Genomic DNA, 21,255 nt, shown 5'->3' with positions numbered 1-21,255 from the left:
GGAGAGCTGGGGGGTTCAGCCTGGAGCAGAGAAGGCTCCGGGGAGACCTTCCTGCAGCTGCCAGGGCTGAGAGGGGCTGAGGAGAGAGATGGGGACAGACTTTTTAGCAGGGCCTGTAGCGACAGGACAAGGGGTAACAGCTTTAAACTAAAAGAGGGCAGATTCAGACTAGATAGAAGGAAGAAATTTTTCATGATGGAGGTGGCGAACCCCTGTCCCAGGTTGCCCAGAGAGGTGGTCGATGCCCCATCCCTGGGAACATCCCAGGTCAGGCTGGACGGGGCTCTGAGCACCCTGCTCTGGTTGCAGATGTCCCTGCTCACTGCAGGGGGGCTGGACTGGACGGCCTTGAAAGGTCCCTTCCAACCCAAACCATCGCACGACTCCAACACCACGGCCGCCTCGGCGTGCCCCGCCGCAGGTCTCCGAGGGAAGGCTCGGGGCTCCACCTAACGTTCCCCCGAACGAGTGACGGAGAATCAGCGTGACGGCCAGAGTCGGGACTCTCCACGCAGCACGCGGATAACGTGGAGCTCACAGCCACGGAGCTGTGACGGGAGAATTAACGAACCTAGGGCACCATGAGCCCCTGGGGGGGAGGTACCCGCGCCCAGCTCGCCACCGCCTCTCCGCGCCCTCCCGCGGCTCCCGTCCCCTCCCGGTACCCCGGGAGCCGTCGCCGCCCCTCTGAGAGACGCGGGAGACCCGCAGGGGCCGGGCGATGGCTGGGGGTCACGGCGGCGTTAGGGGCCAGGGCCACCGCTGGGAAAGAGCCCTGGGGAGAAGCGGCCGGGCGGCTCGGCTCGGGAGCGGGCAGCTCACCTGCGGGGAAGGGTCGCAGCGGAAGCAGGCGGCGGCCAAAAGCGAGGCAGGGACCCGCCCGGAGGTCCGCCCCTCAGCGCGCCACGGGCGTCGGCCGAGCTGCGGAGCGATCGGCGGCGGGAGCGGGCGGGGAACAGCTGGTCTCGACTCGTTCCCGCCTCCCGGCTGAGGCGGCAGGTGGGATCCGCGGCCGTCCGCCGCGATGGTGAGTGCTGCCGCGGGGGGGAGGCCAAGTCACCGGCCCACGGCGGGGCTCTGAGGGAGCAGAGGGCAGCTAAGCGGGGCGGGGGGCGCGGCGGCCATCTTTCTCGTCGTGCCTGTTAGCGGCGCAGCGGGCCGGGAAGGGGGTGGCGGGTCGGAGCAGCCCAGCTGGCCCTCGCCCGGAGCATGACACTTTTCAGGAGTTTTTCCTTATTCCCTCAGCCCTGGGAGCTGGCCGAGGAGGCGGTTCCTGCTCTCCCGGTGCTGACAGGAGTCCGGGGAGGCAGTGGCGCCGGGTAGCGCTGAGGCGGTCGTGGCCGCGTCCCTCTGCCCGGCTGTGGGACTCGGGCACCGCTGAGTTTATTTTATTTATTTTTTTTAATCTTCCTCCATGCTCTTTTATTAGAAGAGTGTCAGGTGCCCGGGTCGGGAGGGCAGGTATGGGGAGTGCACCTTGTCAGCGTAGGTCACGGATTTGAGCGTTTCTGTACGTTCTGCCCACCAACATGGTAGTGAATTCAGGTGTAAGCCCTGGGGTGTTTATAAGGGTAGGAGATAAAAGCATTGCTTCTAGTGAGGCTTGGAAAAGGCTGTGCATATGTGTGAATATAAGTAATATACAGTGCTGCACTGCGCTAATCTTGAAGGATGGTCTGACCCGAATCAGGTCAGCAGCATTTTCTTAGGAAAATCAGTTTTGGAAACACTGCAGGGTGGATTGTGTTGTTTTGTTTTTAACTTACTTTTTCCCTTAGCAAGCCTGCCCCGTTATTTTAAATCACTGCAATTCTGGTAATGTGTTTCACGTGTTTTGAGTCTCTTTTTCTTCTGGTGAATCAGAATTTACCAGCCTGTTTCAGTGATAAACAGGCACTTGTATTATCTTTGCATTTCTTGATGATTAATGTTATTGGAACCCGTTTGTTTGTTCTTATAATCTTTCATTACGTACATATTATTGTTTACTGAAATGGACATTCTAGTTACCTATGTCAGCTTCAATAAAGTGTTGTCATTTTTCTTTCTTTTTACACTACATATTTCTGAATTGAGGCTATGTCACGGTTCGTTACGGTAGGAATTTGAACACCTTTCAGAGAAAGAGATGCCCTGCAGAAAAGGAAGGCAGTCTGTGCTGGAGGCATTACTGATAGCCAAGGATAAGCAACACTGCAGTATGGGCTACCCAAATGATGTAATGCAGTAGCTGAGAGAAGCAAGGTCATTGTCTGGCTGTCGTGGCCGTGAAACTTGAGAGTTTTGGCAAGAGTGATGCTCTGCTTGTAATAAAGTGGTGATGTTTCTCCCTTCTACAAATACTGCTTTTTATCTCCTTCATTTTTTGTTTGCTGTTGCACGCAGAAAACAGCCTCTCTGCAGCGAACATTTCACAGGAAGATAACTTTCATCTGGTTGCTGTCTGTCACAGCAAAAGAGAAACTCTGCAACAGCTCTCTAATGAAAAACATTTAAAATTAAAATTGCTATTAAATTTTAATCTGGCTTTGTGTTTTCAGTTCTATTTATGACCCGCAAAAATTGTGATACCAGTGCGCGCCTCTCTCTCTCTCTCTCTCTCTCATAGAACAGCACATATGGTAAACTCTGTTTTGGCATTTGTGTAAATGAAGTGGTAAATAAAATGTTTGGAAGTGAATAGCATTTATTAATAGATAATCGTGAAGTTCCTGCCAGAAGGCCTGGTAAGACATTAATATTAATGCTTGAATTGAGCTCTTTGTCCCTTCTAATATACTATACTTTATTAACAAGCTAATTAGCAGGAACTTAAGAATGGTTTACCCAGTTATATTAACCAGAACAGCTACTATGATATAACAAAGCGAATTAAAAGTGAGCTAGCAATGTTAAGCTCTTAAGAATGCTCATTTAGGCCAAGGGATGAACAAAACAATAATAAAGGAGTGCCACTTACCTAAACTTGGCTCTCAGTATTAACTTTCTACAGGCTGAAAGTTTTGTGCCTGGGTGTATTATATTGTTGTAGGCCTGGAAAAAAGTACTAATGCAGTACTATCTAAGACACCAGATCTTCAGTTTCTGGGACGGGATGCAGTCTTGTGGTTGAGCAAAAGGATGGAAAATTTGAAATAAAAATATGTTCATATTGTTGGCATTGGCTTGCCACGAGCCTCAGCAGCAGAAGCTTTGAGGTCACTTATGGAATGCCTCTTTTCTTCTTTGGAGGTATAATATTGTAGAGCTTTGGGTCCCACAGTCCATGTAATCCCTTAAACTTGGTTGTAGATTTTCCTTGTCCTTGTCTGCCTCACCCACCCTGCTCCTCTCTCATTGTGCTTCTCGGCTCTCCTTTCCTTCACCATGATTTAGTGATTCTTTTCTATCTCAAACCCAAGTTTCTGCAGCCCTGCCACAATGTAATAGTAACATATTAATGACTTCTTGAAACACTAAGCAACTAAACCCATAAAACTAACATTTTACATCCACATCTTGTAAAACTGTCACTCCATGTATCTGTTTTCATTCTACTTTTCTAACAGTGGGACATAATTATCCCAGCTGGAGAGTAAGGCTCCATTGTTTTTAGGTACAGATCAAGGTTTTTACAGCTCTGATACCATCTATATGAATAGCTTCAACAGTCCGTAGGAGAACATCCAGTCCTGTCAGAGGGATGTGTGCATGAAGTTTACATTTAGAATGAATGTAAATGGACATGTGTAGGAGGCCTGTATGCTTAAAATACGAGAAAGAATTAAATGGTTATGGTCATCTCTGCGCCTTGCTCCAAAAGACAACTACAATGTAACCTGTATATAAATGTGTTGGAAAATTGGAGACAATGGAAAAAATACAGGTTTCAGTTCAAAATGTGATATCTGTGCTAGTTAAATATTTATCAGAAGTAAACTTCACTTGTTCCATTAAGAATGTATGATTAGCAAATACAAAGGGCACATATGTATACTTCTCAACACTTAGTATTTATTTACGTTATGAAATAAATATATATAGCACAGCTCTAGCACTATGCTTAACTCTCACTAAGACTACAGTGGGGTTTTTTAGCACAGCACAATTTAAAAACAGGGAAAATGATAAAAGTAGAAAAGTAGTGGCGCTGTTTTCTCTAAACGGCGAAGAAAGAAATGTTTCAAGGTCTCAGAAGAAGTATGTAAATTTTGCTGTGAGTGAGACTTTGGCTGCCAGGACACCCTAGAACATTCTAGCAAAGAAATATCACTGTTGGGTTTTTTTTTTTAAACTGAAGAATAATGTAACAGAACACATTCAGAAATGAAGTACCTTCATTTGAGGTGGATCACTGACAAAACCGTAAGCATACTCTGAAAATTTTCTCTTTTGTACTAGATTTTCTTTAGCAGGAAAAATAAAGGGGGTGGGTTGGTTGTTTTCCCCATTGCAGACTTTGAGGTAGGAAAGAAACTATAGCGAGAGAGTGGGGAAATAATACATTTTGGGGAAAAGAGGCCAGCCTGCTGCTTAGTGTGAATATTTCTAATCTCTAAAAAGGACTTGGCTATTTTAATTAGAAGCATTCCTTTTTTTTTAATAGGAGCCATTTTCTTGAGGAAAATAGTAATGAAATTAAAGTTGACCTGAAGATCCAAAGTTAGTATGAAAATATGCAGTGGTGAGATACATAGCAGAAGTGTATCTGTTCATGTAAAAGAAACATGTTTTGTTTCCTACATATATTTTGAGCTGGGCTGGGTTGGGTTTTTTTTTAATTAATATCCTTGCAAGAAGACAGGTTCCCTGTGTTCTGCTGCCCTCATTAAGACCCAGACTGTGTTAGAAACCTTTGGTATAGCAATAGAAATGCACATTTCATTATTTCTGTGTCATTTGCAACTGAAACACAGATGAAAAGCCTATTTAAGTGTTTCTTATGGCATATTTTTCTTCACTTGAGCAACCAGTATAAACTACTGATGTGGTATGTGATTTTTGGGTTTGCTTGTTTAATATTCCCCATCCTTTTTTCCTCCCAATTCAGTCTTTCTCCGTGACCCTATGAAGTACTTCATGCATTAAAGGGATCTGCAAGGATAATCACATTAACTGCACTCCTGTGACTTACAGGTGACTCTCATTACAGAATGAGACAGGCTGAGTAACTAAGACCTCATCTTCCTTTGCGGAGTTCTCAGGTGTTTAATAGATAATTACCAGGGCTTCTGATGGTCAGGAATTTTTTTTCTGCAAATTGAAGGAGGGGAGTTGTCCTTAGCAAGAGATAGAAGAATTATGGAAATAAGAAAGATTTCTTTCTGGGATATCACTTGTGAGAAGGGGTGTAAAAATTTTGCATTTGACTTATTAAAATCTTTAAAGAGGTTTTTGACTGAGCTGGACCACCAGTTTCTAGAGCTGGTATATTGGCTACAAAATGAGAGGACCCAACTTCTTGAAACCAGGAGGAGTGGCTCACCTGAAAAGCCCTGGGAGATGGAGAGCAGGTGTGGGAGGAAGATTTGGCAGTGGTGGGAGGAGAAGGAGAATGAGAATGTGTACAGAAGCTCTGATGAGAGCTGCAGCTTGCAGCTGTGTGCCCTAACCCTCTTGTGGCAGGGATGAGCTTTTCTGTCTCCACAGGTGGATTCTTCATTTTTGTGATATGGAATCTGAGCTGTATTTTAAGTTATGCCTCCACTCTTTGTACTTACAAAACCATACAAAAAATGTGAAAAACTATTTGTAGTACTAAGCTTAAAAGTATGAACAACTTCATTTCTTCTTCAGATTGTGAATTTAATAACAAATATTAAAAGTTTAAAATTTCACATAGACATTTTTATACTTTAAAAGGAAGCAATAATTGTTTTTCTTTTCTTTCTTTTTTTCCCACATCCAGATGAATTTCACAGTAGACCAGATCTGAGCAACCATGGACAAGAAGTCCAATATTAGGAATATGTCTGTGATTGCTCATGGCAAATCAACCTTGACAGACTCCTTGGTGTGTAAAGCGGGCAGCATTGCTTCAGCCAGAGCCGGAGAAACGCGATTCACAGACACGCAGAAAGATGAGCAAGAAAGATGTATCGCAATCACGTCTACATAAGAACTTGTTTGTATCTTTCTTTTTTTTTCTTTCTTTCTTTTTCTTTTTAATCTGAAGGCAGAAAAATGGTTTGCTCAAAGCCTTGCACCTTGTCAGATCTTATTTAAGTTGACATGTGAATCAAGCTGTGCATTACAGAACAGAAGTTCACAGTCTTCAGGGTGCAATCTGGGCAATACTGGAGTAGAGCTTTTATGTGACATCTAGTGACCATTGTTACCTGCTTCTCACTATGGAGAAAGGTGATTCCAGAACATTCTTAGTAGTAACCTTTGTTTTCATTGGATGGCTTATAGACTAATACCCTGTTCCTCTAAGCCACTGTGGTGGGCTGTGTCTTCTTATTACCTCTATCTTTGATGTCTGCAACTGCAAATTTGCAAGCTGTAAAGTGATTTAGAGCATGACTCTTCAAGTGCCTGACTGTGATATTATGCTGTGACTACTATCTTGAGGTGTTGATTTTCAATAAGAATAAAAATTAATTACACCCAAAGCAGAATTTTAGATCCTGAGAACTTTAGAGATTGAAATACTGAAGTCTTCTTGTGGGTTTTCCTTTAAGTACATTAAGAAATATTGGCACTGTACTGGAGCGGGTATAGTTGCCTGACCAATGCAAATTTTAAAATCAGCGAATTATTTAATATTTCATGAATTGTCTTCTCTTCCAGGGCAACTTCTATGTGTTATGAACTCAGACAATGACTTGACCTTCATCAGTTGTAGGGATAGTTCAGGTTTTCTTATTAACTTAATTGACTCGCCTGGACATGTTGATCTCTCCTCTGAAGTTACAGCAGCTCTCCGTGTCACCGATGGTGCCCTTCTTGTGGTTGACTGTGTTTCAGGTAAGCATGCTCTTCTAATTAGAAATACCTCAGTGTATTTTATTTTCTTCCTCTTAAAAAAAAAAAATCATGAATGATGGAAGAAGCTTCTTCCTCTGAAAGTTTAACTTCTAATGGTACAAATTCTGATTTGCAATCTTAGCCCACGGCCTTTCCTGTATCTTAGAGGATTATATCCACTTTGTATCCAGGTTGTGGACTGAATGTAGAGTAACTGAGGAAATAAAGTCAAATTTTCAGTAAAATCCTAGGGAGTGGAGCTGCCTGCCATTCTTCTCCTCCTTCAGTTAGAAAATAGAGATACATGCAATGGAGTAATGACAGTTTCAGGGAGCACCGAGACTACCACCAAATTCCCAGTTTGAATTTCCCAGTCACCACTGTAGAAAGTAGATTAGAGATCTTGCCCATATATATATATGTAATGCATGTTTTAATTGTGCTTATATTTTTTTAAGGGCTTTGTGTACAGACAGAGACTATTCTGTGACACGCTATTGCAGAATGTATCAAACCAGTACTGATGATGAACAAAATGGATCATGGTTTGCTGGAGTTGCAGCTGGAGCCTGAGGAACTTTACCAGACATTTCAGCGTATTGTGGAAAATGTCAATGCCATCATTTCTGCCTATGGAGAAGATGAAACTGGACCAACGGGTAATATTATGGTAAAGAAAACTTAAAAACTGTGCTGTGGTTGAAATCCTATTTTGGAGAATACCAGCCTCGGTATGAAACAATTGCATACATTTATGGCAGTCCAGATCTCTGGCCAACCTGAAGGAGCTGTTCTTCAGTCCCCTTCCAGCCCCACTGTTTCATACTTTTTTCTTTTGGAGGTATTATTTCAGACCAACCAACTGGGGAGCGAAAGCAACTAGGAGAGAGGAGAGAATTCACAAAGCAGATCATCCTCTAGAGATACTTTCTCACTAACAAAATGTGTAACCTCAAGCCAGTTGCTCAGTGTCATTCAAACATCAAACGTCAGACATTTGCCAGGGGCAAATTGCTGAAGGGAAGCTATGGTTTGAAAGCAAGGCAAAGGACCCAAAGCCGGAAGATTAGCTCTCTGTGCCTGACTTTGCTGCTCATGTCACTTACACGACAAGAAACATGGTCTTTCTGCTATTCCTGACTGAGAGGACATTTAATTTGTTCTTTTCTCATATGAAGATGTAGGTCTCTGTTATTCTACCAGTAATTTTATCATAATACGCTGGATATCTCTAGAAGGATGGTTTGAAACTAGAAAGACAAATAGTATTTCCTATATTGCAGCTGAGAATTGTAAAATAAAAAAATCAGTGTCCACTGCAAGTCTTTTATAGTGGTCCAGCTGTTCGAGTAAGGAATTGTCAGAATCAGGATGCTTCAGATATTATTTTTTCACCAAATAGCTACAAGACAGGCTTTCTCACCAGAGTTTTCAGACCTGGTCCCCTTTGTTTAAATGTGGTCATCCTGTACTAGCTTGTTTTATGGCTAAAATTGACTGCAGGTTAATCCAGTTACTGGAACAAAGGACTCCTAGCTAGGATTGTATTCTGATCCTTATATTCCATGAATCTCAGCCATTCTTAAGTCAGACCAGTTTTATCTGTGTGGCAGGAATGAGCCACCTATATTTTAATTTCCAGAGAAAGTTCACTAACAGTTAATATTCTTTACAAACTCATAATCCTCCAAATCCTACTTAGCACTCTACAAATATATTTCTGAAGGTTTTTTTTAGCCTTTGTAATAAATATTTCCACTGTGTGGGACAAAGTAAAGTTCTTGCTTCAAAGTAATATTCAATAGACCGATTCTAGGGGAAATACTTCCTTGTTCTATGTTTGAGGAAAATATTTGGCATCTTTACTGCTCCTACCTGTCATTGAAAGCAATTCATACATTTCAAATCAGTGTTTTGTGAAATGCATTCACTTCTTTTTCCACTTTTAAAGATTGATCCAGTTATCGATACTGTTGGGTTTGGCTCTGGTCTGCATAGCTGGTCCTTCGCTCTGAAGCAGTTTGCTGAGATATATGTAACAAAATTTGCTGCCAAAGGTGAAAAGGACGACTCCCTCCACTTGGGCGTTCAAAGAAAGTGGAAGATATGATGGAAAAAACTCTGGGGTGATAGATAAGTAAGTATGCATGGAATGTAGATACATGCTTAGATGCCACAGTGACACTCTAAGGATGCCGCAGACCTGTGCATGTTGAGTTTGTGCTTCTGTAAAACTAAGCTTTCACAGGCAGTTTAGAAAGCTAGTTAGAGACAGGAGTTTGTAACTCTTATAACAAAAATATTTCTGATCTTATCATCCATATGATCAAAGACTCATAGAATAGTTTGGGTTGAAAGGGACCTTTGAAGGTCATCTAGTACAGCCCCTCTGCAATGAGCATCTTCAAGTAGATCAGGTTGCTCAGAGCCCAGTCCAACCTGACCTGGAACGTTTCCAGGGATGGGGCATCGACCACCTCTCTGGGCAACTGTGATCACTGAGGATGCAAACTTCCAGTGCTGCATTTTGTCTTCTGGATTCTAATGGATTACAGGGGTTCTTTAAATCCCCCTATTCAAAACTAGGTCATATGAGTAGAGATTTAGTGATATCTTGGAACCTGCTACTATAAGAGGGAAGCTTGGGCAAGCAGTAAATAAGTACTAACAGAGGTCTCAGTATTGAAAGAAACAATGGTAATTGGTAATGATTACCAAACAGTGGTAATGATTCATTACATTAACAAAGAATCTTTAGTAGCTACCATAGCTGTAATTCATCTGTCCACACACATTTGTCCTTTACTAACTGAAAGAGAGAGGAACTGTTGATAAGGTTCACTGACTTTTGGGAATCATATGTGTACAGTTCTAACTCTCACAGAAAGTGTGTCTGATGCAGATACACATTTTACTGGAGGTGTCAAAAACTGTGATCCCAAAGGCCCTCTGATGATTTATGTTTCCAAAATGGTCCCCACATCTGATAAGGGGCATTTCTGTGCCTTTGGGTGAATGTTCTCTGGTATTGTTTCTACTGGACAGAAAATTCAAATCATGGGACCAAACTGCACACCTGGCAAGAAGGAAGATCTTTACCTAAAACCCATTCAAAGGTAGATGGAAATAGTATATTTCTTTTGACTAGCAATGCATGCAAAAACAAATGCTTGCTTTTAGGTTTTGGAATCCTAATGAAATGAAGATTAAATTTCTTTATAAGTCTTCCTGTTTAATAAAACCAGTAATCCAGAGGGACTATAGGCAAATAATAGGCAGTTTTCATTTGTGTGAAAAGGCTTAGCTTTTTAGAAATACTGGGGATGAAACAAGTACTCAAGGATTGTTGCTCATCTTCTGTCTTTGTAGAACCATTTTGATGATGGGTCGTTATGTTGAGCCCATTGAGGATATACGTTGTGGCAACATCGTTGGTCTACTTGGTCTTGACCAGTTTTTGGTGAAGGTGGGTACCTTTGAACATGCACACAGCATGAGAGTGATGAAATTTACTGTTTGTCCAGTTGCACGTGTTGCTGTTGAAGCAAAAAACCCCTGCTGATCTACCAAAACTAGTTGAAGGTCTAAAGCATCTGGCCAAGTCTGATCCTATGGTTCAGGTGAGCGTTGGCTGTAAGTTTTAGCTTTAGAGCTACTGGTTTGCAGTGCAATAACCAAAGCATTCAACTTTTTATTCACAGAGAGCTCTTTATATGATCTAATGGCATGTCTGCAGGCTCAAAACAGTTTTCAGTTGTGATTATATGAGCTAACACAAGGTAGACAGGGATGTCAGCATTTGAATAGGAAGATCCTGAGGAAAAACACAAACTCTGCAGCAGTTAGTGTTGGGTTTTTGAGCAGGACTGCTCCTTACCCTTTTTTTTAATGCTCAAATACCTCAGCAGGACAGGAACTATGTTTAATGTGAGAGTACCCAGTTTTGCTGGTGAGGAGATTCATTCTGGAGCACTCCTGGAAACAATAATACTGATGGTTATTTGGTACTTTTTTGAATACTTGGGGTTGAGTAGTTTTGGGATCTGACACTTCTGTGATTTAGTCTCTCTTTGTTTCTGTTAATACTAATAAATTCTTAAAATGTTTACTCCCTCCTATTTCTTCTTCTAGTGTATTATTGAAGAGTCTGGTGAACACATCATTGCTGGAGCAGGGATCTAGATGCCTTAAAGATCTGGAAGATCATGCTTGTATTCCAATTAAGGTATTCAAGAATTTTTGTGGACTGCGATGTATGGAATATGACTAAATATTAACCTTTGAAAATATCATCTTAATCTGCTGTTGTTGGTTTCCTTAGAGCAACTTCCTTAAAGCAATTTGAAACTTTTTAGGAGACCAATTGATTAAGTAATAAAAGGAATTCTTCATTAGGTCATTAAAAGAGCTTAGAATTGAGAGAGATGTGAAGAAAATCCAGGGAACAGGAAAACTAACTTGAACAGTGATGGTAACCATAGATGTGCTCTGAAAATGTTGTTGTTTCTCTTGATGAACTTAGCAGAGCATGCCTGGATGACTGAGTGAGCCTGGTATTAACACACTGCCTTAGGAGCAGAAGCCGCAGTTTACTGAACAGCATTTGATTGGTATGTGGAAATGATCAGCTTTGTACTTGGGAGTTTTTTGTCCTTGATCTACTTGACAGAAATCAGACCCAATTGTATCTTACCACGAGACAGTTGGTGAAGAGTCAAGCCAGATGTGCTTATCCAAATCTCCCAACAAACACAGCAGGCTGTATGTGAAGGCTCAACCCTCTCCTGATGGCCTGGCAGAGGACGTAGACAAAGGGGAAGTCAGTTCCCATCAAGAACTGAAACAGTGTGCACGTTGCCTGGCAGAGAAATACGAGTGGGATGTGTCTGAGGCTCGTAAGATTTGGTGCTTTGAACCTGATGGTACTGGTCCAGATATCTTAGTTGACATCACAAAAGGTGTCCAGTATCTAAAGGAAACCAAAGACAGTGTTGTTGCTGGTTTCCAGTGGGACTACAAAAGAGGTAAGAGTAGTTCTGTATGTTGTGCTTGTATTTTGTGTTACTGAAATATATCTGAGCTCTGTTCGTGTGAAATCTTTAGGAACTGTTGGTAACTGATAAGAACTGGGTGGGTTGGAATATTTCCCCACTGAAGAACGTATGTCATTCAACTGATGTAATGAACACATTGTTGTCTGTGGGTGTTTTCATGCTTGTTCCCAGTGTGAGTTCTCAAATGGTAGAGGAGCATTTGAGTCCTTCCTAGAAGGATTTTGCTGTGTGTATGGTGTACGCTGCCTTGGTCTAAATATAACTGTTCAGCATCAGCCATGAGTGACTTAAATCAGGCCAAAATCCTGCTAAGTGAAGCTTCATATCTTAGAAACTCCTGAGTAGTATCACACCTTTGTTTTTCCCCTTTTAATATTCCAGGGTGTCTTGTGTGAGGAGAACGGAAGATGTTCGTTTTGGTATCCATGATGTCAGTCTGCACACTGATGCTGTTCACTGTGGTGGTGAGCAATTCATTCCTACTGCCAGGAGGGTTCTGTATGCCTTTACAACAACCCTGGCACAACCCAGGCTTGTGGAGCCCATCTACCTGGTAGAAATACAGGTATGCAACAGGGTATTATATATGAGATCGTAGAATCATTTAGGTTGGAAAAGACCCTTAACATCGAGTCCAACCATTAACGCAACACTGCCAAGAACAGAGATGCAACAGATAGTTATATAATTGTGTTTCCACGTTCTCCTCCAGGAAACCATGATAGCTCTGTCCTGTGTCCTTTAGATCAGTGATGCAAAGACTTTGTTTGAGAAGAGGTTTTTCGTTCCAAAGTTAGGAAAAGGTTAAATGGAAACAGCAAAGTGTAGGTGGGGAGGTGAATTATGCTGTTCTTTATGAACTGCCAGTACCTTTGGGAAAGTTATCATTTGGGGGTTTTTTCTGCCCTCCTTTCTTTCTGTCACTGTAAACATTCAGGAGAACAAACAATGGGTATCCTAAAACAACCAGAAGGAGCGGAAAGACCTTTTCAAATTTTTTTCTTTAATAAGCTTTTTTGAGCTGTTCAAACATTAACTTCTGTCCTTTGAATAACTGGATTTCCATGGTAAATCCTTCTTCCATGAAAGAGCCTGGAAAATATACTCCATGTTAAAATTATTTCTTTATCACCAAATACAGCTATTCACATACCAGTTTGTTTTAACTGTCTTAAAAGCAGTTGGAAGATTTAAAACCTGCTTTAAAACTATGGTGCTGAGTGGTAGGCAGGAAATCTGCCAGCTCAGTTACTTAAAAACGTCTTAGCCATGAGGGCTGAAGATGAGTGCAAGTAAGAACAAAACAGCAAAATGGAGAATTTTTTCACCTTGATGACTTGAGACCTATCTTGACATAGCAGGGGAGTTTCACAGCCTTAGTGGTACGTTTCTGCACAAATGTGAGGTTTTTTTAAGTACAGTTTTTATCACAGTGGTTGTCAGCCATGTTCTAAGATAAGGTACAGTGAGATCCTGTTTGTATAAAATTTGCATGCTATAGTAAATGCATTTATTACAAAGCACTAGAGGACTCTGCTTTCTTGTGCCCAAAGACCGATGAAAGTAATTCCCTGAGCATTTGCACTTTTGCCTCACTTTGTGTACGTAAACTACAATCCGGTACAGTCAGTATGTACGGTAGTTGGAAACTTCACAGTCAGGTGAGGCAGAGCTTCTGAAAGTTGTCTTGGAAGTGAGAATTGTTACACAGGAGAGAAATTTCTCTGAGTGAGGAGCCATCATGAGAAGAACATCGAGAGAGCTGTCTGGAGGGATTATCTAATGCTGCCTGTCTGTGTTTTAATAACTGGTGATCTCCTTCTTTTATGTAACTTGATAGAATTTTTTTTTTTTTTTTTTTTTTTTTTGTAGTGCCCAGAACAAGTGGTTGGTGGGATCTATGGTGTGCTGAACCGGAAAAGGGGACACGTTTCTGAAGAAACCCAAGCGGCAGGAATACCAATGTTTGTGGTCAAGGCGTATCTACCTGTAAATGAGTCATTTGGTAAGATGATGCTTCTTTTGTTACTGACATGCAGTTAAAGACATACCTCTGCAGCATCAAAGAGCCTTCAGAATTTTTTAGTTTTATTAGCTCCAAGCTCCTTGCTGTTGTCCCTTTGCATCTTCAGTTCAGAACAAATGGTTTACTCCTTTTTTTTCCTGGCGGCCTGCTCCATTGGGCTTTCGTGCCAGCAGAGGGTGCCAAAAAGATGTGGCAGCTTCTGCACGTTAGGGCTTTTCAGTGTACAGCAGATTCAGTTTCCATCATTTTAAATCAAAGTCTGTCTTTGAAGAAAGACTGGAAGAAAGAACGGGTCTTCAGCAGCGGCAGGCTACAAAATTTGGTACTGATTTGAATCCCTAAAAGAAGGAGAGAGTGTCAGCCTGAGTAGCTTAAATGGCATTACACCCTGTTGCCAATCTTAAGACTGCCTTTAAAATAATAATCTGATCCTTCTTATGCTGCCCCTGAAACTTCAATTTTTCAGTGTGGTACAGCACCCCTCCTCTGGAAGGTTTGTTTGTGGTGTCCTTCCTCAGCTTCTTTTTTTGTGGTTTGTTTCTGTGTCCCATTTCCCTCTTCCCCATTTAAAAATGCACTTCAAGAGTATCCTGTGACATCGTGACAGAAAGTTTACGAGTTCTGTGGGGCACATTTGTAAATGTAAAAGATGTCATGTTTTATTTTGGAGGAGGCTGCGTTGCCAAAGTAAATTGGTGTGGTAAGTGTGCTAAAATAATCACTGATGAAATAGAGATGCTTAACTTTTGAAGTCTAAACTGGCAATTTAACTTCTTGAAAGAACAATTTACACATGTGTTTGTGTGTCTGGATTTTGAGTATTTGGGGGTTTTTTTTCCCTTCTCCAAGTTTCCATAGAGCTTAAAACAATTTCATAGAGACACAGTTTCCAAACATGGAAAAATAAAAAGAAGTGTAAGCTTAGACTTGGTAGGATGTGTATTACTCTGGGCTCCCAGTCTCAACTTACATAGCACGTTAACATCCACATTCTGCAAAACTGCCTTTCTAGTTCCTTGCCAAAGCTGCTGTTGAATCTTGCTAAAACAGCGATCGAAAGATCTGGGGAAATACCGGTATTCCTATAAACTAGTGGGTAGAAGCAGTTCTAGAGTAGCAAAGTCTCAGTTCACAGGCAGCAGCTCTTCACAGGAGTGAGTACTTGGGAGAAGGGGATGACACTGCTATGGAGATGAGGACATGGCAAAGGAAACACCTATATATCTTTGGTTAAACTTAAAGTTCCTGTACTGTCAAACTAAATGTCGTGTTAGCCCAGCATCTTGTTCACAACAGTGCCTGAAAGAAAGTGAGCGCTTGGGGAAGAGAAAGAACAAGGTAAGCTGGTGTAAAACTTTCCCAGTTTCTCTTTTATAACAACTTTCAGAGGCTTTCTGGAGCAGAAGTTTCTAGATCAATTTAGTAACTCTCAATGGATTTCTTTATGAAGATGCTCTGTCTCTCCCTCAGTGTAAACCGTCAGCACCCATAGCACGGGCAAGGGCTTCCACCCATCTGGATGTGTGAAGAACCACCTCCTTTTGTGTCTCTTTGGCCTGGCTCCTGCTAGCTTCAACTGGTGCTCCCTTTGTATCGGCTGCGGCCATGTTGCTTAATTTCTAGCCCTCTCTCTCCTTCCTGCTGCACTGCTGCTCTTTCCATGCTGGAGAGGCTCTAGCTTGTGTGTTTCTTGGCGTGGAAGCCAGTTCAGGGCTTTGCTCATCTGCATTCCCCTTCTCTGACCCTTTTCTGCAGTAACTGCTTTTATAATAAAGGTGCAGGCTTTCACTGGGTGTAATGTTTTGGTCTCTGTTCCCTTCCTAACAGGTACTAGCACTGGGTTTCTCATTTTGATTGCTTCTGAACGCTGAACACGTCTGTACTACTTACCATAACCCTAAGATCTCAAACTGAGTGGTAGTGATCGGTTCAGGTCCTGAGACCTATGTGCTTTTCTATCTATCTAAATTGAATTTTGTTTGCCTTTTTATCGCCAATTTACTTGGTCACACAAGATCTTTCTGCAGGTCTTTGGAGTTGGCCTCATTTTTACCTGCTTGAAAGAATTACCTGCAAAGTAGCAGCTTCCTAACTGTACCGTACCCAGGTTCTGGAAGAGTGTTTTTAGGGTTTTGTTTATGCAGAAATTCACAAATAAACCAGTTTTATTCTTTTTTTTCTTTTTCCCTTTTTATTTTTTTTTTTTCTTTCCCACTAGGTTCCACATCCAGCACTGGGCTTTTCCACAGTCTGTCTTTGACCACTGGCAGATCTTGCCTGGAGATCCTTATGATGCAAATTCTCATCCTTGGCAAGTTGTGGCTGAAACATGTAAAGGCAAAGGCTTGAAGGAGGGTATTCCACCTCTGGATAACTTCCTAGATAAGTTATAAGCACTTCCATTTCATGTTGTGTGATGCACTCCCTAGTTTTGTCCTGATACCATTTCCTCATAAAACCAGGAAGGAAATGCAAAATTTTTAGACTGTTACATTGAATATACACAGAGTGTTAATGTGCTGTGATGATGGCATGATCACCTACTTAAACACACACAAATAAAAATGGATGTGCTGATTTGACTGATGGGAGTGTTGTTGCCTGTTGTCACTGATGCCTGTGTCAAAAATACACATTAAAAAAACAAACAAACCAAAAAAATTAGTTTCCTAGGACTAATGGTGTTCTTTGCAGTTTGCCTAATCCACAGCTGTCTTTTAACCTAGGAAGCAGCTCCCTACATTGTTGCTCTTGCAGAAATTCTTGTTGAACGGTCAGGTTTTGTCCTCTCAGCCAGAAGATGCATTCTTTCACTTCCAAACTTGAATCCTCTGTACTCTTGAAGACTGATAGTGAAAGGCTTCCAATTACAGGTAAGCTTTTTGGCATCCAGCACCTAGATTTAAAAGCAGATACAAAAAGTACCTACTAATGTCAGAAATGCCTGAATTCTTGCTGCTGGACAGGCGCAGAACTGCCTGGAACTGTATCCTCAGGCAGCAACATCCTGCCTACACAGCTCACAATTGTTTCACAGCCTCATCTGACCTGGATATATGAAGATGAAAAGCCAGCTTGGGTTAATAGTCTGCAGGCATATAGGTACAGCCTTTCTGTAACTAGTATTTTTAGTAGATAGCTAGAAATGGCAGAAAAAGATGTAGCAATTGGATGGGTGGGGGGAAAAAAAGGGCGCCGGCTCTTGCAGTGTGATTTTCATTGCATGCTGGTTACCTGCTTTGTATTAGTCTCATAAGCTTTACTTTCCTTCTGCAGTTGGTTGGAAGGTAGCTTTGATATAGTCCACTCAAAGCAGTAACCAGATACTTCCATAGCAGGGGAAAAAAGAGGTAAGAAGTCATCTAACCTTTTCTTCAAGCTTTTTCTTGTTAGAAGTTCTTGGATAGATGTTCTGATGCATTTTAGAACTTGTTGACAGAAAAATAAACCAAGAACTCACCTAGCTGCAACCCACAGGTTTGCTTAGAGCAGGGGTACAGGCCCCCATCCCTTTTCTCCACCCACCACAGCTTAAGTAAATTCTTTTTCATCTTGTGGGAAAAGGTATATCAGAAGGGTGACATGACTGCACTATTCCAACCCCTTGATACACATCATCCACAAACTCACATGAACTACTCACAGGGCACAATAATTAAAAAAGCTGTATTTTTTTAATACCATGTTACTAGTTTAGGGCAGTCACTGTTAACTTCTCTTACAGCTGAGATGTTTCCATCCCTTTGGCCAGTTCAGTAATTGCCAGAGTCACGCTTTAGCTTGGCATCAAGAGTAGAAACAGCATCTTCAACCACGCTTGTTTTAAACACTTTATTGAAAATTACTCTGGCCCCTCTCTCCACACTCTGTAGTTCCCGTTCACTGTGCAATTGTGATGCAGAAAGCACTGATCTGCTGCAGGCCATTAGGAAAAAACTTGATGAGTAATGTGGCTTTATTGGAAATAAATCATGCTTAAAACCTGATCCTTAACAGGTACAAAAAAATTTCAACAGATAAGGAAAGGAAGAGAAAGACTGGATGCAATATTAAGACCACCATGTGAACTGAAGAGTGCTGTGAAAGATCATACAAAAAAGGTGATGAGGAATAGTAATGCAGTGTTAAAGGTGGGAGTTACAATACATCCTGCTTCAATGTTTCTTATTCATGTACTTTGTTCAAATACTGCAATAGTAATGGAAGGCAGAAAGCACTGAACCTCTGACTGAAGTAGTAAGAAAAAAGGAACACAAGAGCTGCTACTTAGGGAAGGAATAATCTCAAATACAGTTACTCAACAGAAACACAACACTTGGAAAAGCTGCTCTGTCAGCAGCTATAGACAATTCCACCTCTAGGGAAGTGACTGGGTTTTCCTGGTCTGTAACCTCTTCCGCATGCAGTACTGCCACAGTTATCCTTAGAGGTGTGTGGGAGACACTGCATACATACAACAAAGCAGCAGATTCATCAGAGGGGTAAAAGTCATTCCCATCAAGTTAAAAAAGCCATGATTAGGAGGCCATGTAACTGGGGACAAAGCATCATTAAGCCCTAAATCCATAATTCCAGTTGGGTGGAAACATGATGCAGGTACAGCTTTTATCTTCCGCTAGGCCTCCCCTGTGATAAGTCAGAGTGCAGTATTCCCAAGCAGAGCACAGCAGAAAGGACAGAAGCCAGAGGCAAGAAGTCCTAGAAAATAATCCTGCACTGGAGAAAGGCATTCCTATTTTATCTCCTTACAGCTGCCATAAAACCATGTGCTTCACTTGGTCATCTGGTGAGAGCTGGCAGTTTCAAATAAGGTCTTTATAATCTAAATTTGAGTTTAAAGGCTTTTTTCCTATCACCTCTTAAGTTAAACCAGAAATTCAACTATAGCTCAACTGGGCATAGTTTCTGGTCCCAATTCCAACCTGACAGCACAGATTCTGTAATGCAGGGTTTGCAGATAGTTTCTCCCCTCCCCAGCCCAAAGAACATTAAGAGGAAGAAGTCACAGCTTAGGATTGTGTTGCATTCATGAAAAACATGAAGGGGGGAAGCCCAAACCAATCCCATTTACAGAGGCTTCCCCTACATCCCCTAGGTAAGGGGGGAAGTGGGGAATAGGAGACATGGAACACAAGTCATGGCTGTTTCACAAGGCTTCATTGTCTTAAATGAAGTTTATTACAGGCCCCAGTGAAAATATTAAAAATTCACCAATGCATACACTTCTGCACCTTTGCCCAGGTCATTGCTGTTGTTCTAGAGTGGTTAAGTGCCTTTTTTTATTAAAAAAACATTTTTACATTATTGCTGTGTTTTACAACAAAATTAAAAACCATTTGTGGAATCCACCCAGCAACAAAAATTCAGTTTCCCCAGAACAAGCCAAAAGTATAAACACATGTTCCGAAGGGGCCTTTTCTATACCAGCTATTTAATGAGCAAGGAAAAAAAAAAATCTATCACTTCTGTTCCTAGCATAGATGAATTTACTCCATTTTCCAGACGGCAAATCCTTTCAATAAATATCAGAATAACTTCTGAGATGCTGAAGTTCCAGAGATACAAGCAGCAGCTCTGTGCAATTTCTCCTGGAGTCCCGTGCTGCCCCTTGTTTCAGTCCAGTGAGATGATGTCAGGAGCGCTGCCTCCGCTGCTGGTTATCACTCCTGTCTCGCTGCTCCTGCCAGAGGAGCTAACGTGCGTGCTGCTCTCGTGGTGACTGGTTGATGTGATGATGCTGCCAGGCGTGCTGCTTGTTAAGGTTGAGGTGAGACTATCCAAAAACATAGGAGGACAGTACTGCTTGAAACAAACAACGAAGAATGAAGAGACTAACTGCACAAGGGAAATGTATGCTCTGAAGATACATCTTCCCTACAACAAGCACACAACACATTACTAGCAGAACCTCAACACATGCAAAGCAGGAACCAGAGTTCTGCAAAACGGCAAGGAAGCAAGCAGAGATGGTAGCCACAAGCCCTTCTCCCTCATCCTCCCCATTTTTGGTGGTGGATTTTTTCTTACTAACTGGTTAGCTTGAGCATTTACTAGCACATTAAGAAACAGTCATAGCCACATGATGATCACAAAAACCAAACCCTTAGCATTTGGAGAGCATTCACTGCCTGTAGCTGCTGGGCATAACCGTGTATTTCAGGCTCCTTTCAGCACGAAAGGTAGCAGAATGCTTTTTGCTACTTTGATGGAGATTAGAATAATTTCATGCCCTCAAGTGGCAGCAGCTGTACTAATCAACATTTACATACCTGCAACAATACATGCAGGTCTCTAAACATTTTAGCAGTGATAAATGAGCCCTGATCAAGTCTGATTAAGAAAAATTACTGAGTTGATTTAAATTTTCTGAAGTGGAAGACAAGCCTTCTCAAAGCAGAGCTAAACATTTTAAGCGTTTAGAAACAGAACAAGGTCACCAGATGTCAGAGAGGAAGATAATGTAAGACAGCCCTATACACACACACACGTTGTTCAACACATCTTACTGTCTCTTACCCTGTGGATTCCAATCTCAGGCATATGTTTGGAACTGAGCCTGAACTGTTTGAACTGTCCAAAGTGGACACTTCATAGCAGCACACCTGCTTCCAGTCTCCCACATGAACAAACTTCTGTTATTCCCACTTTTGGCAATTCAGATCTCAAGGTCAGGCACAGAATATTGCAAGATGCGGTAAGTGGAAAGAAAAGGAGGAAGTTCATCCTTTGTTTTTATGACACCAGAAAGTCAACTCTGCAGTAGAGTCCTATTACTGTTGTTTTCTAGTGACAGAGAGATGAAACAGAGGGTCTGCTTCAGATCCTCTTGTCTTCGTTAGGGAGCAGATATTCCCCCACAGGTCAAGGCTGTAGCCTGTCCGTGTAAGAATCTAGGTACAGTAAGAGTAATTCTCCCTGACTATGTAAAGTTAAGTTTCCAGGGAAAGAAAAGCACCACCTAGTTACTTCTGACCTACAAAATTTCCATATAATCCAAAACCAATGGGGTTTAGGTGTTACATGGAAGGATTTATTATTTAAGTGTCCAGTCATGTGCCCATCAAATTCATGAAGATATTTTCTTTAAAACTTAATCTCCTAATATCAAAACCAACAGCAACGGCAATCAGCGAAGTATATTTACAGAGCTTAATCTGGCCTGTGGATACACAGTAGGAACTAAGAGCATGAAGTACATGAATATTCAACTTAGTGCTGTGCAAGTAC

At 41.8% G+C, this 21,255-nt stretch overlaps 1 protein-coding gene and 1 pseudogene across 4 annotated transcripts in view; one reads left to right on the top strand and one right to left on the bottom strand.

Moving 5' to 3' along the window:
* Nucleotides 1–721: 721 nt before the first annotated feature.
* LOC309415118 (elongation factor 2-like) lies at nt 722–16,775 on the top strand (annotated as a pseudogene). Its single transcript has 12 exons — nt 722–886; nt 5,888–6,093; nt 6,772–6,948; nt 7,407–7,618; nt 8,900–9,074; nt 9,833–10,064; nt 10,318–10,568; nt 11,080–11,173; nt 11,618–11,972; nt 12,384–12,567; nt 13,875–14,026; nt 16,247–16,775. The product of its transcript is annotated as an elongation factor 2-like (transcript).
* A 2,866-nt stretch (nt 16,776–19,641) lies between these two features.
* Nucleotides 19,642–21,255, bottom strand: part of LOC309415166 (E3 SUMO-protein ligase PIAS2) — a gene marked incomplete at both ends in the record, with an annotated part of 30,458 nt that continues 28,844 nt past the window's right edge. For 2 of the 3 annotated variants that reach the window (XM_082012602.1, XM_082012604.1), the window contains one exon: nt 19,642–19,827. In XM_082012602.1, the coding sequence (XP_081868728.1) occupies nt 19,642–19,827 (186 nt within the window). Of the gene's footprint in view, nt 19,831–21,255 lie in introns of all 3 variants that reach the window. The other variant, XM_082012603.1, reaches the window with a different exon arrangement.

The sequence above is a fragment of the Phaethon aethereus genome (genome assembly GCF_964289735.1).
Source record: "Phaethon aethereus genome assembly, chromosome: W".
In the NCBI taxonomy this organism is placed as follows: Eukaryota; Metazoa; Chordata; class Aves; order Phaethontiformes; family Phaethontidae; genus Phaethon; species Phaethon aethereus.
Note: the sequence above shows the minus strand (reverse complement) of the source record. Positions and strands in the feature narration are given on the sequence as shown.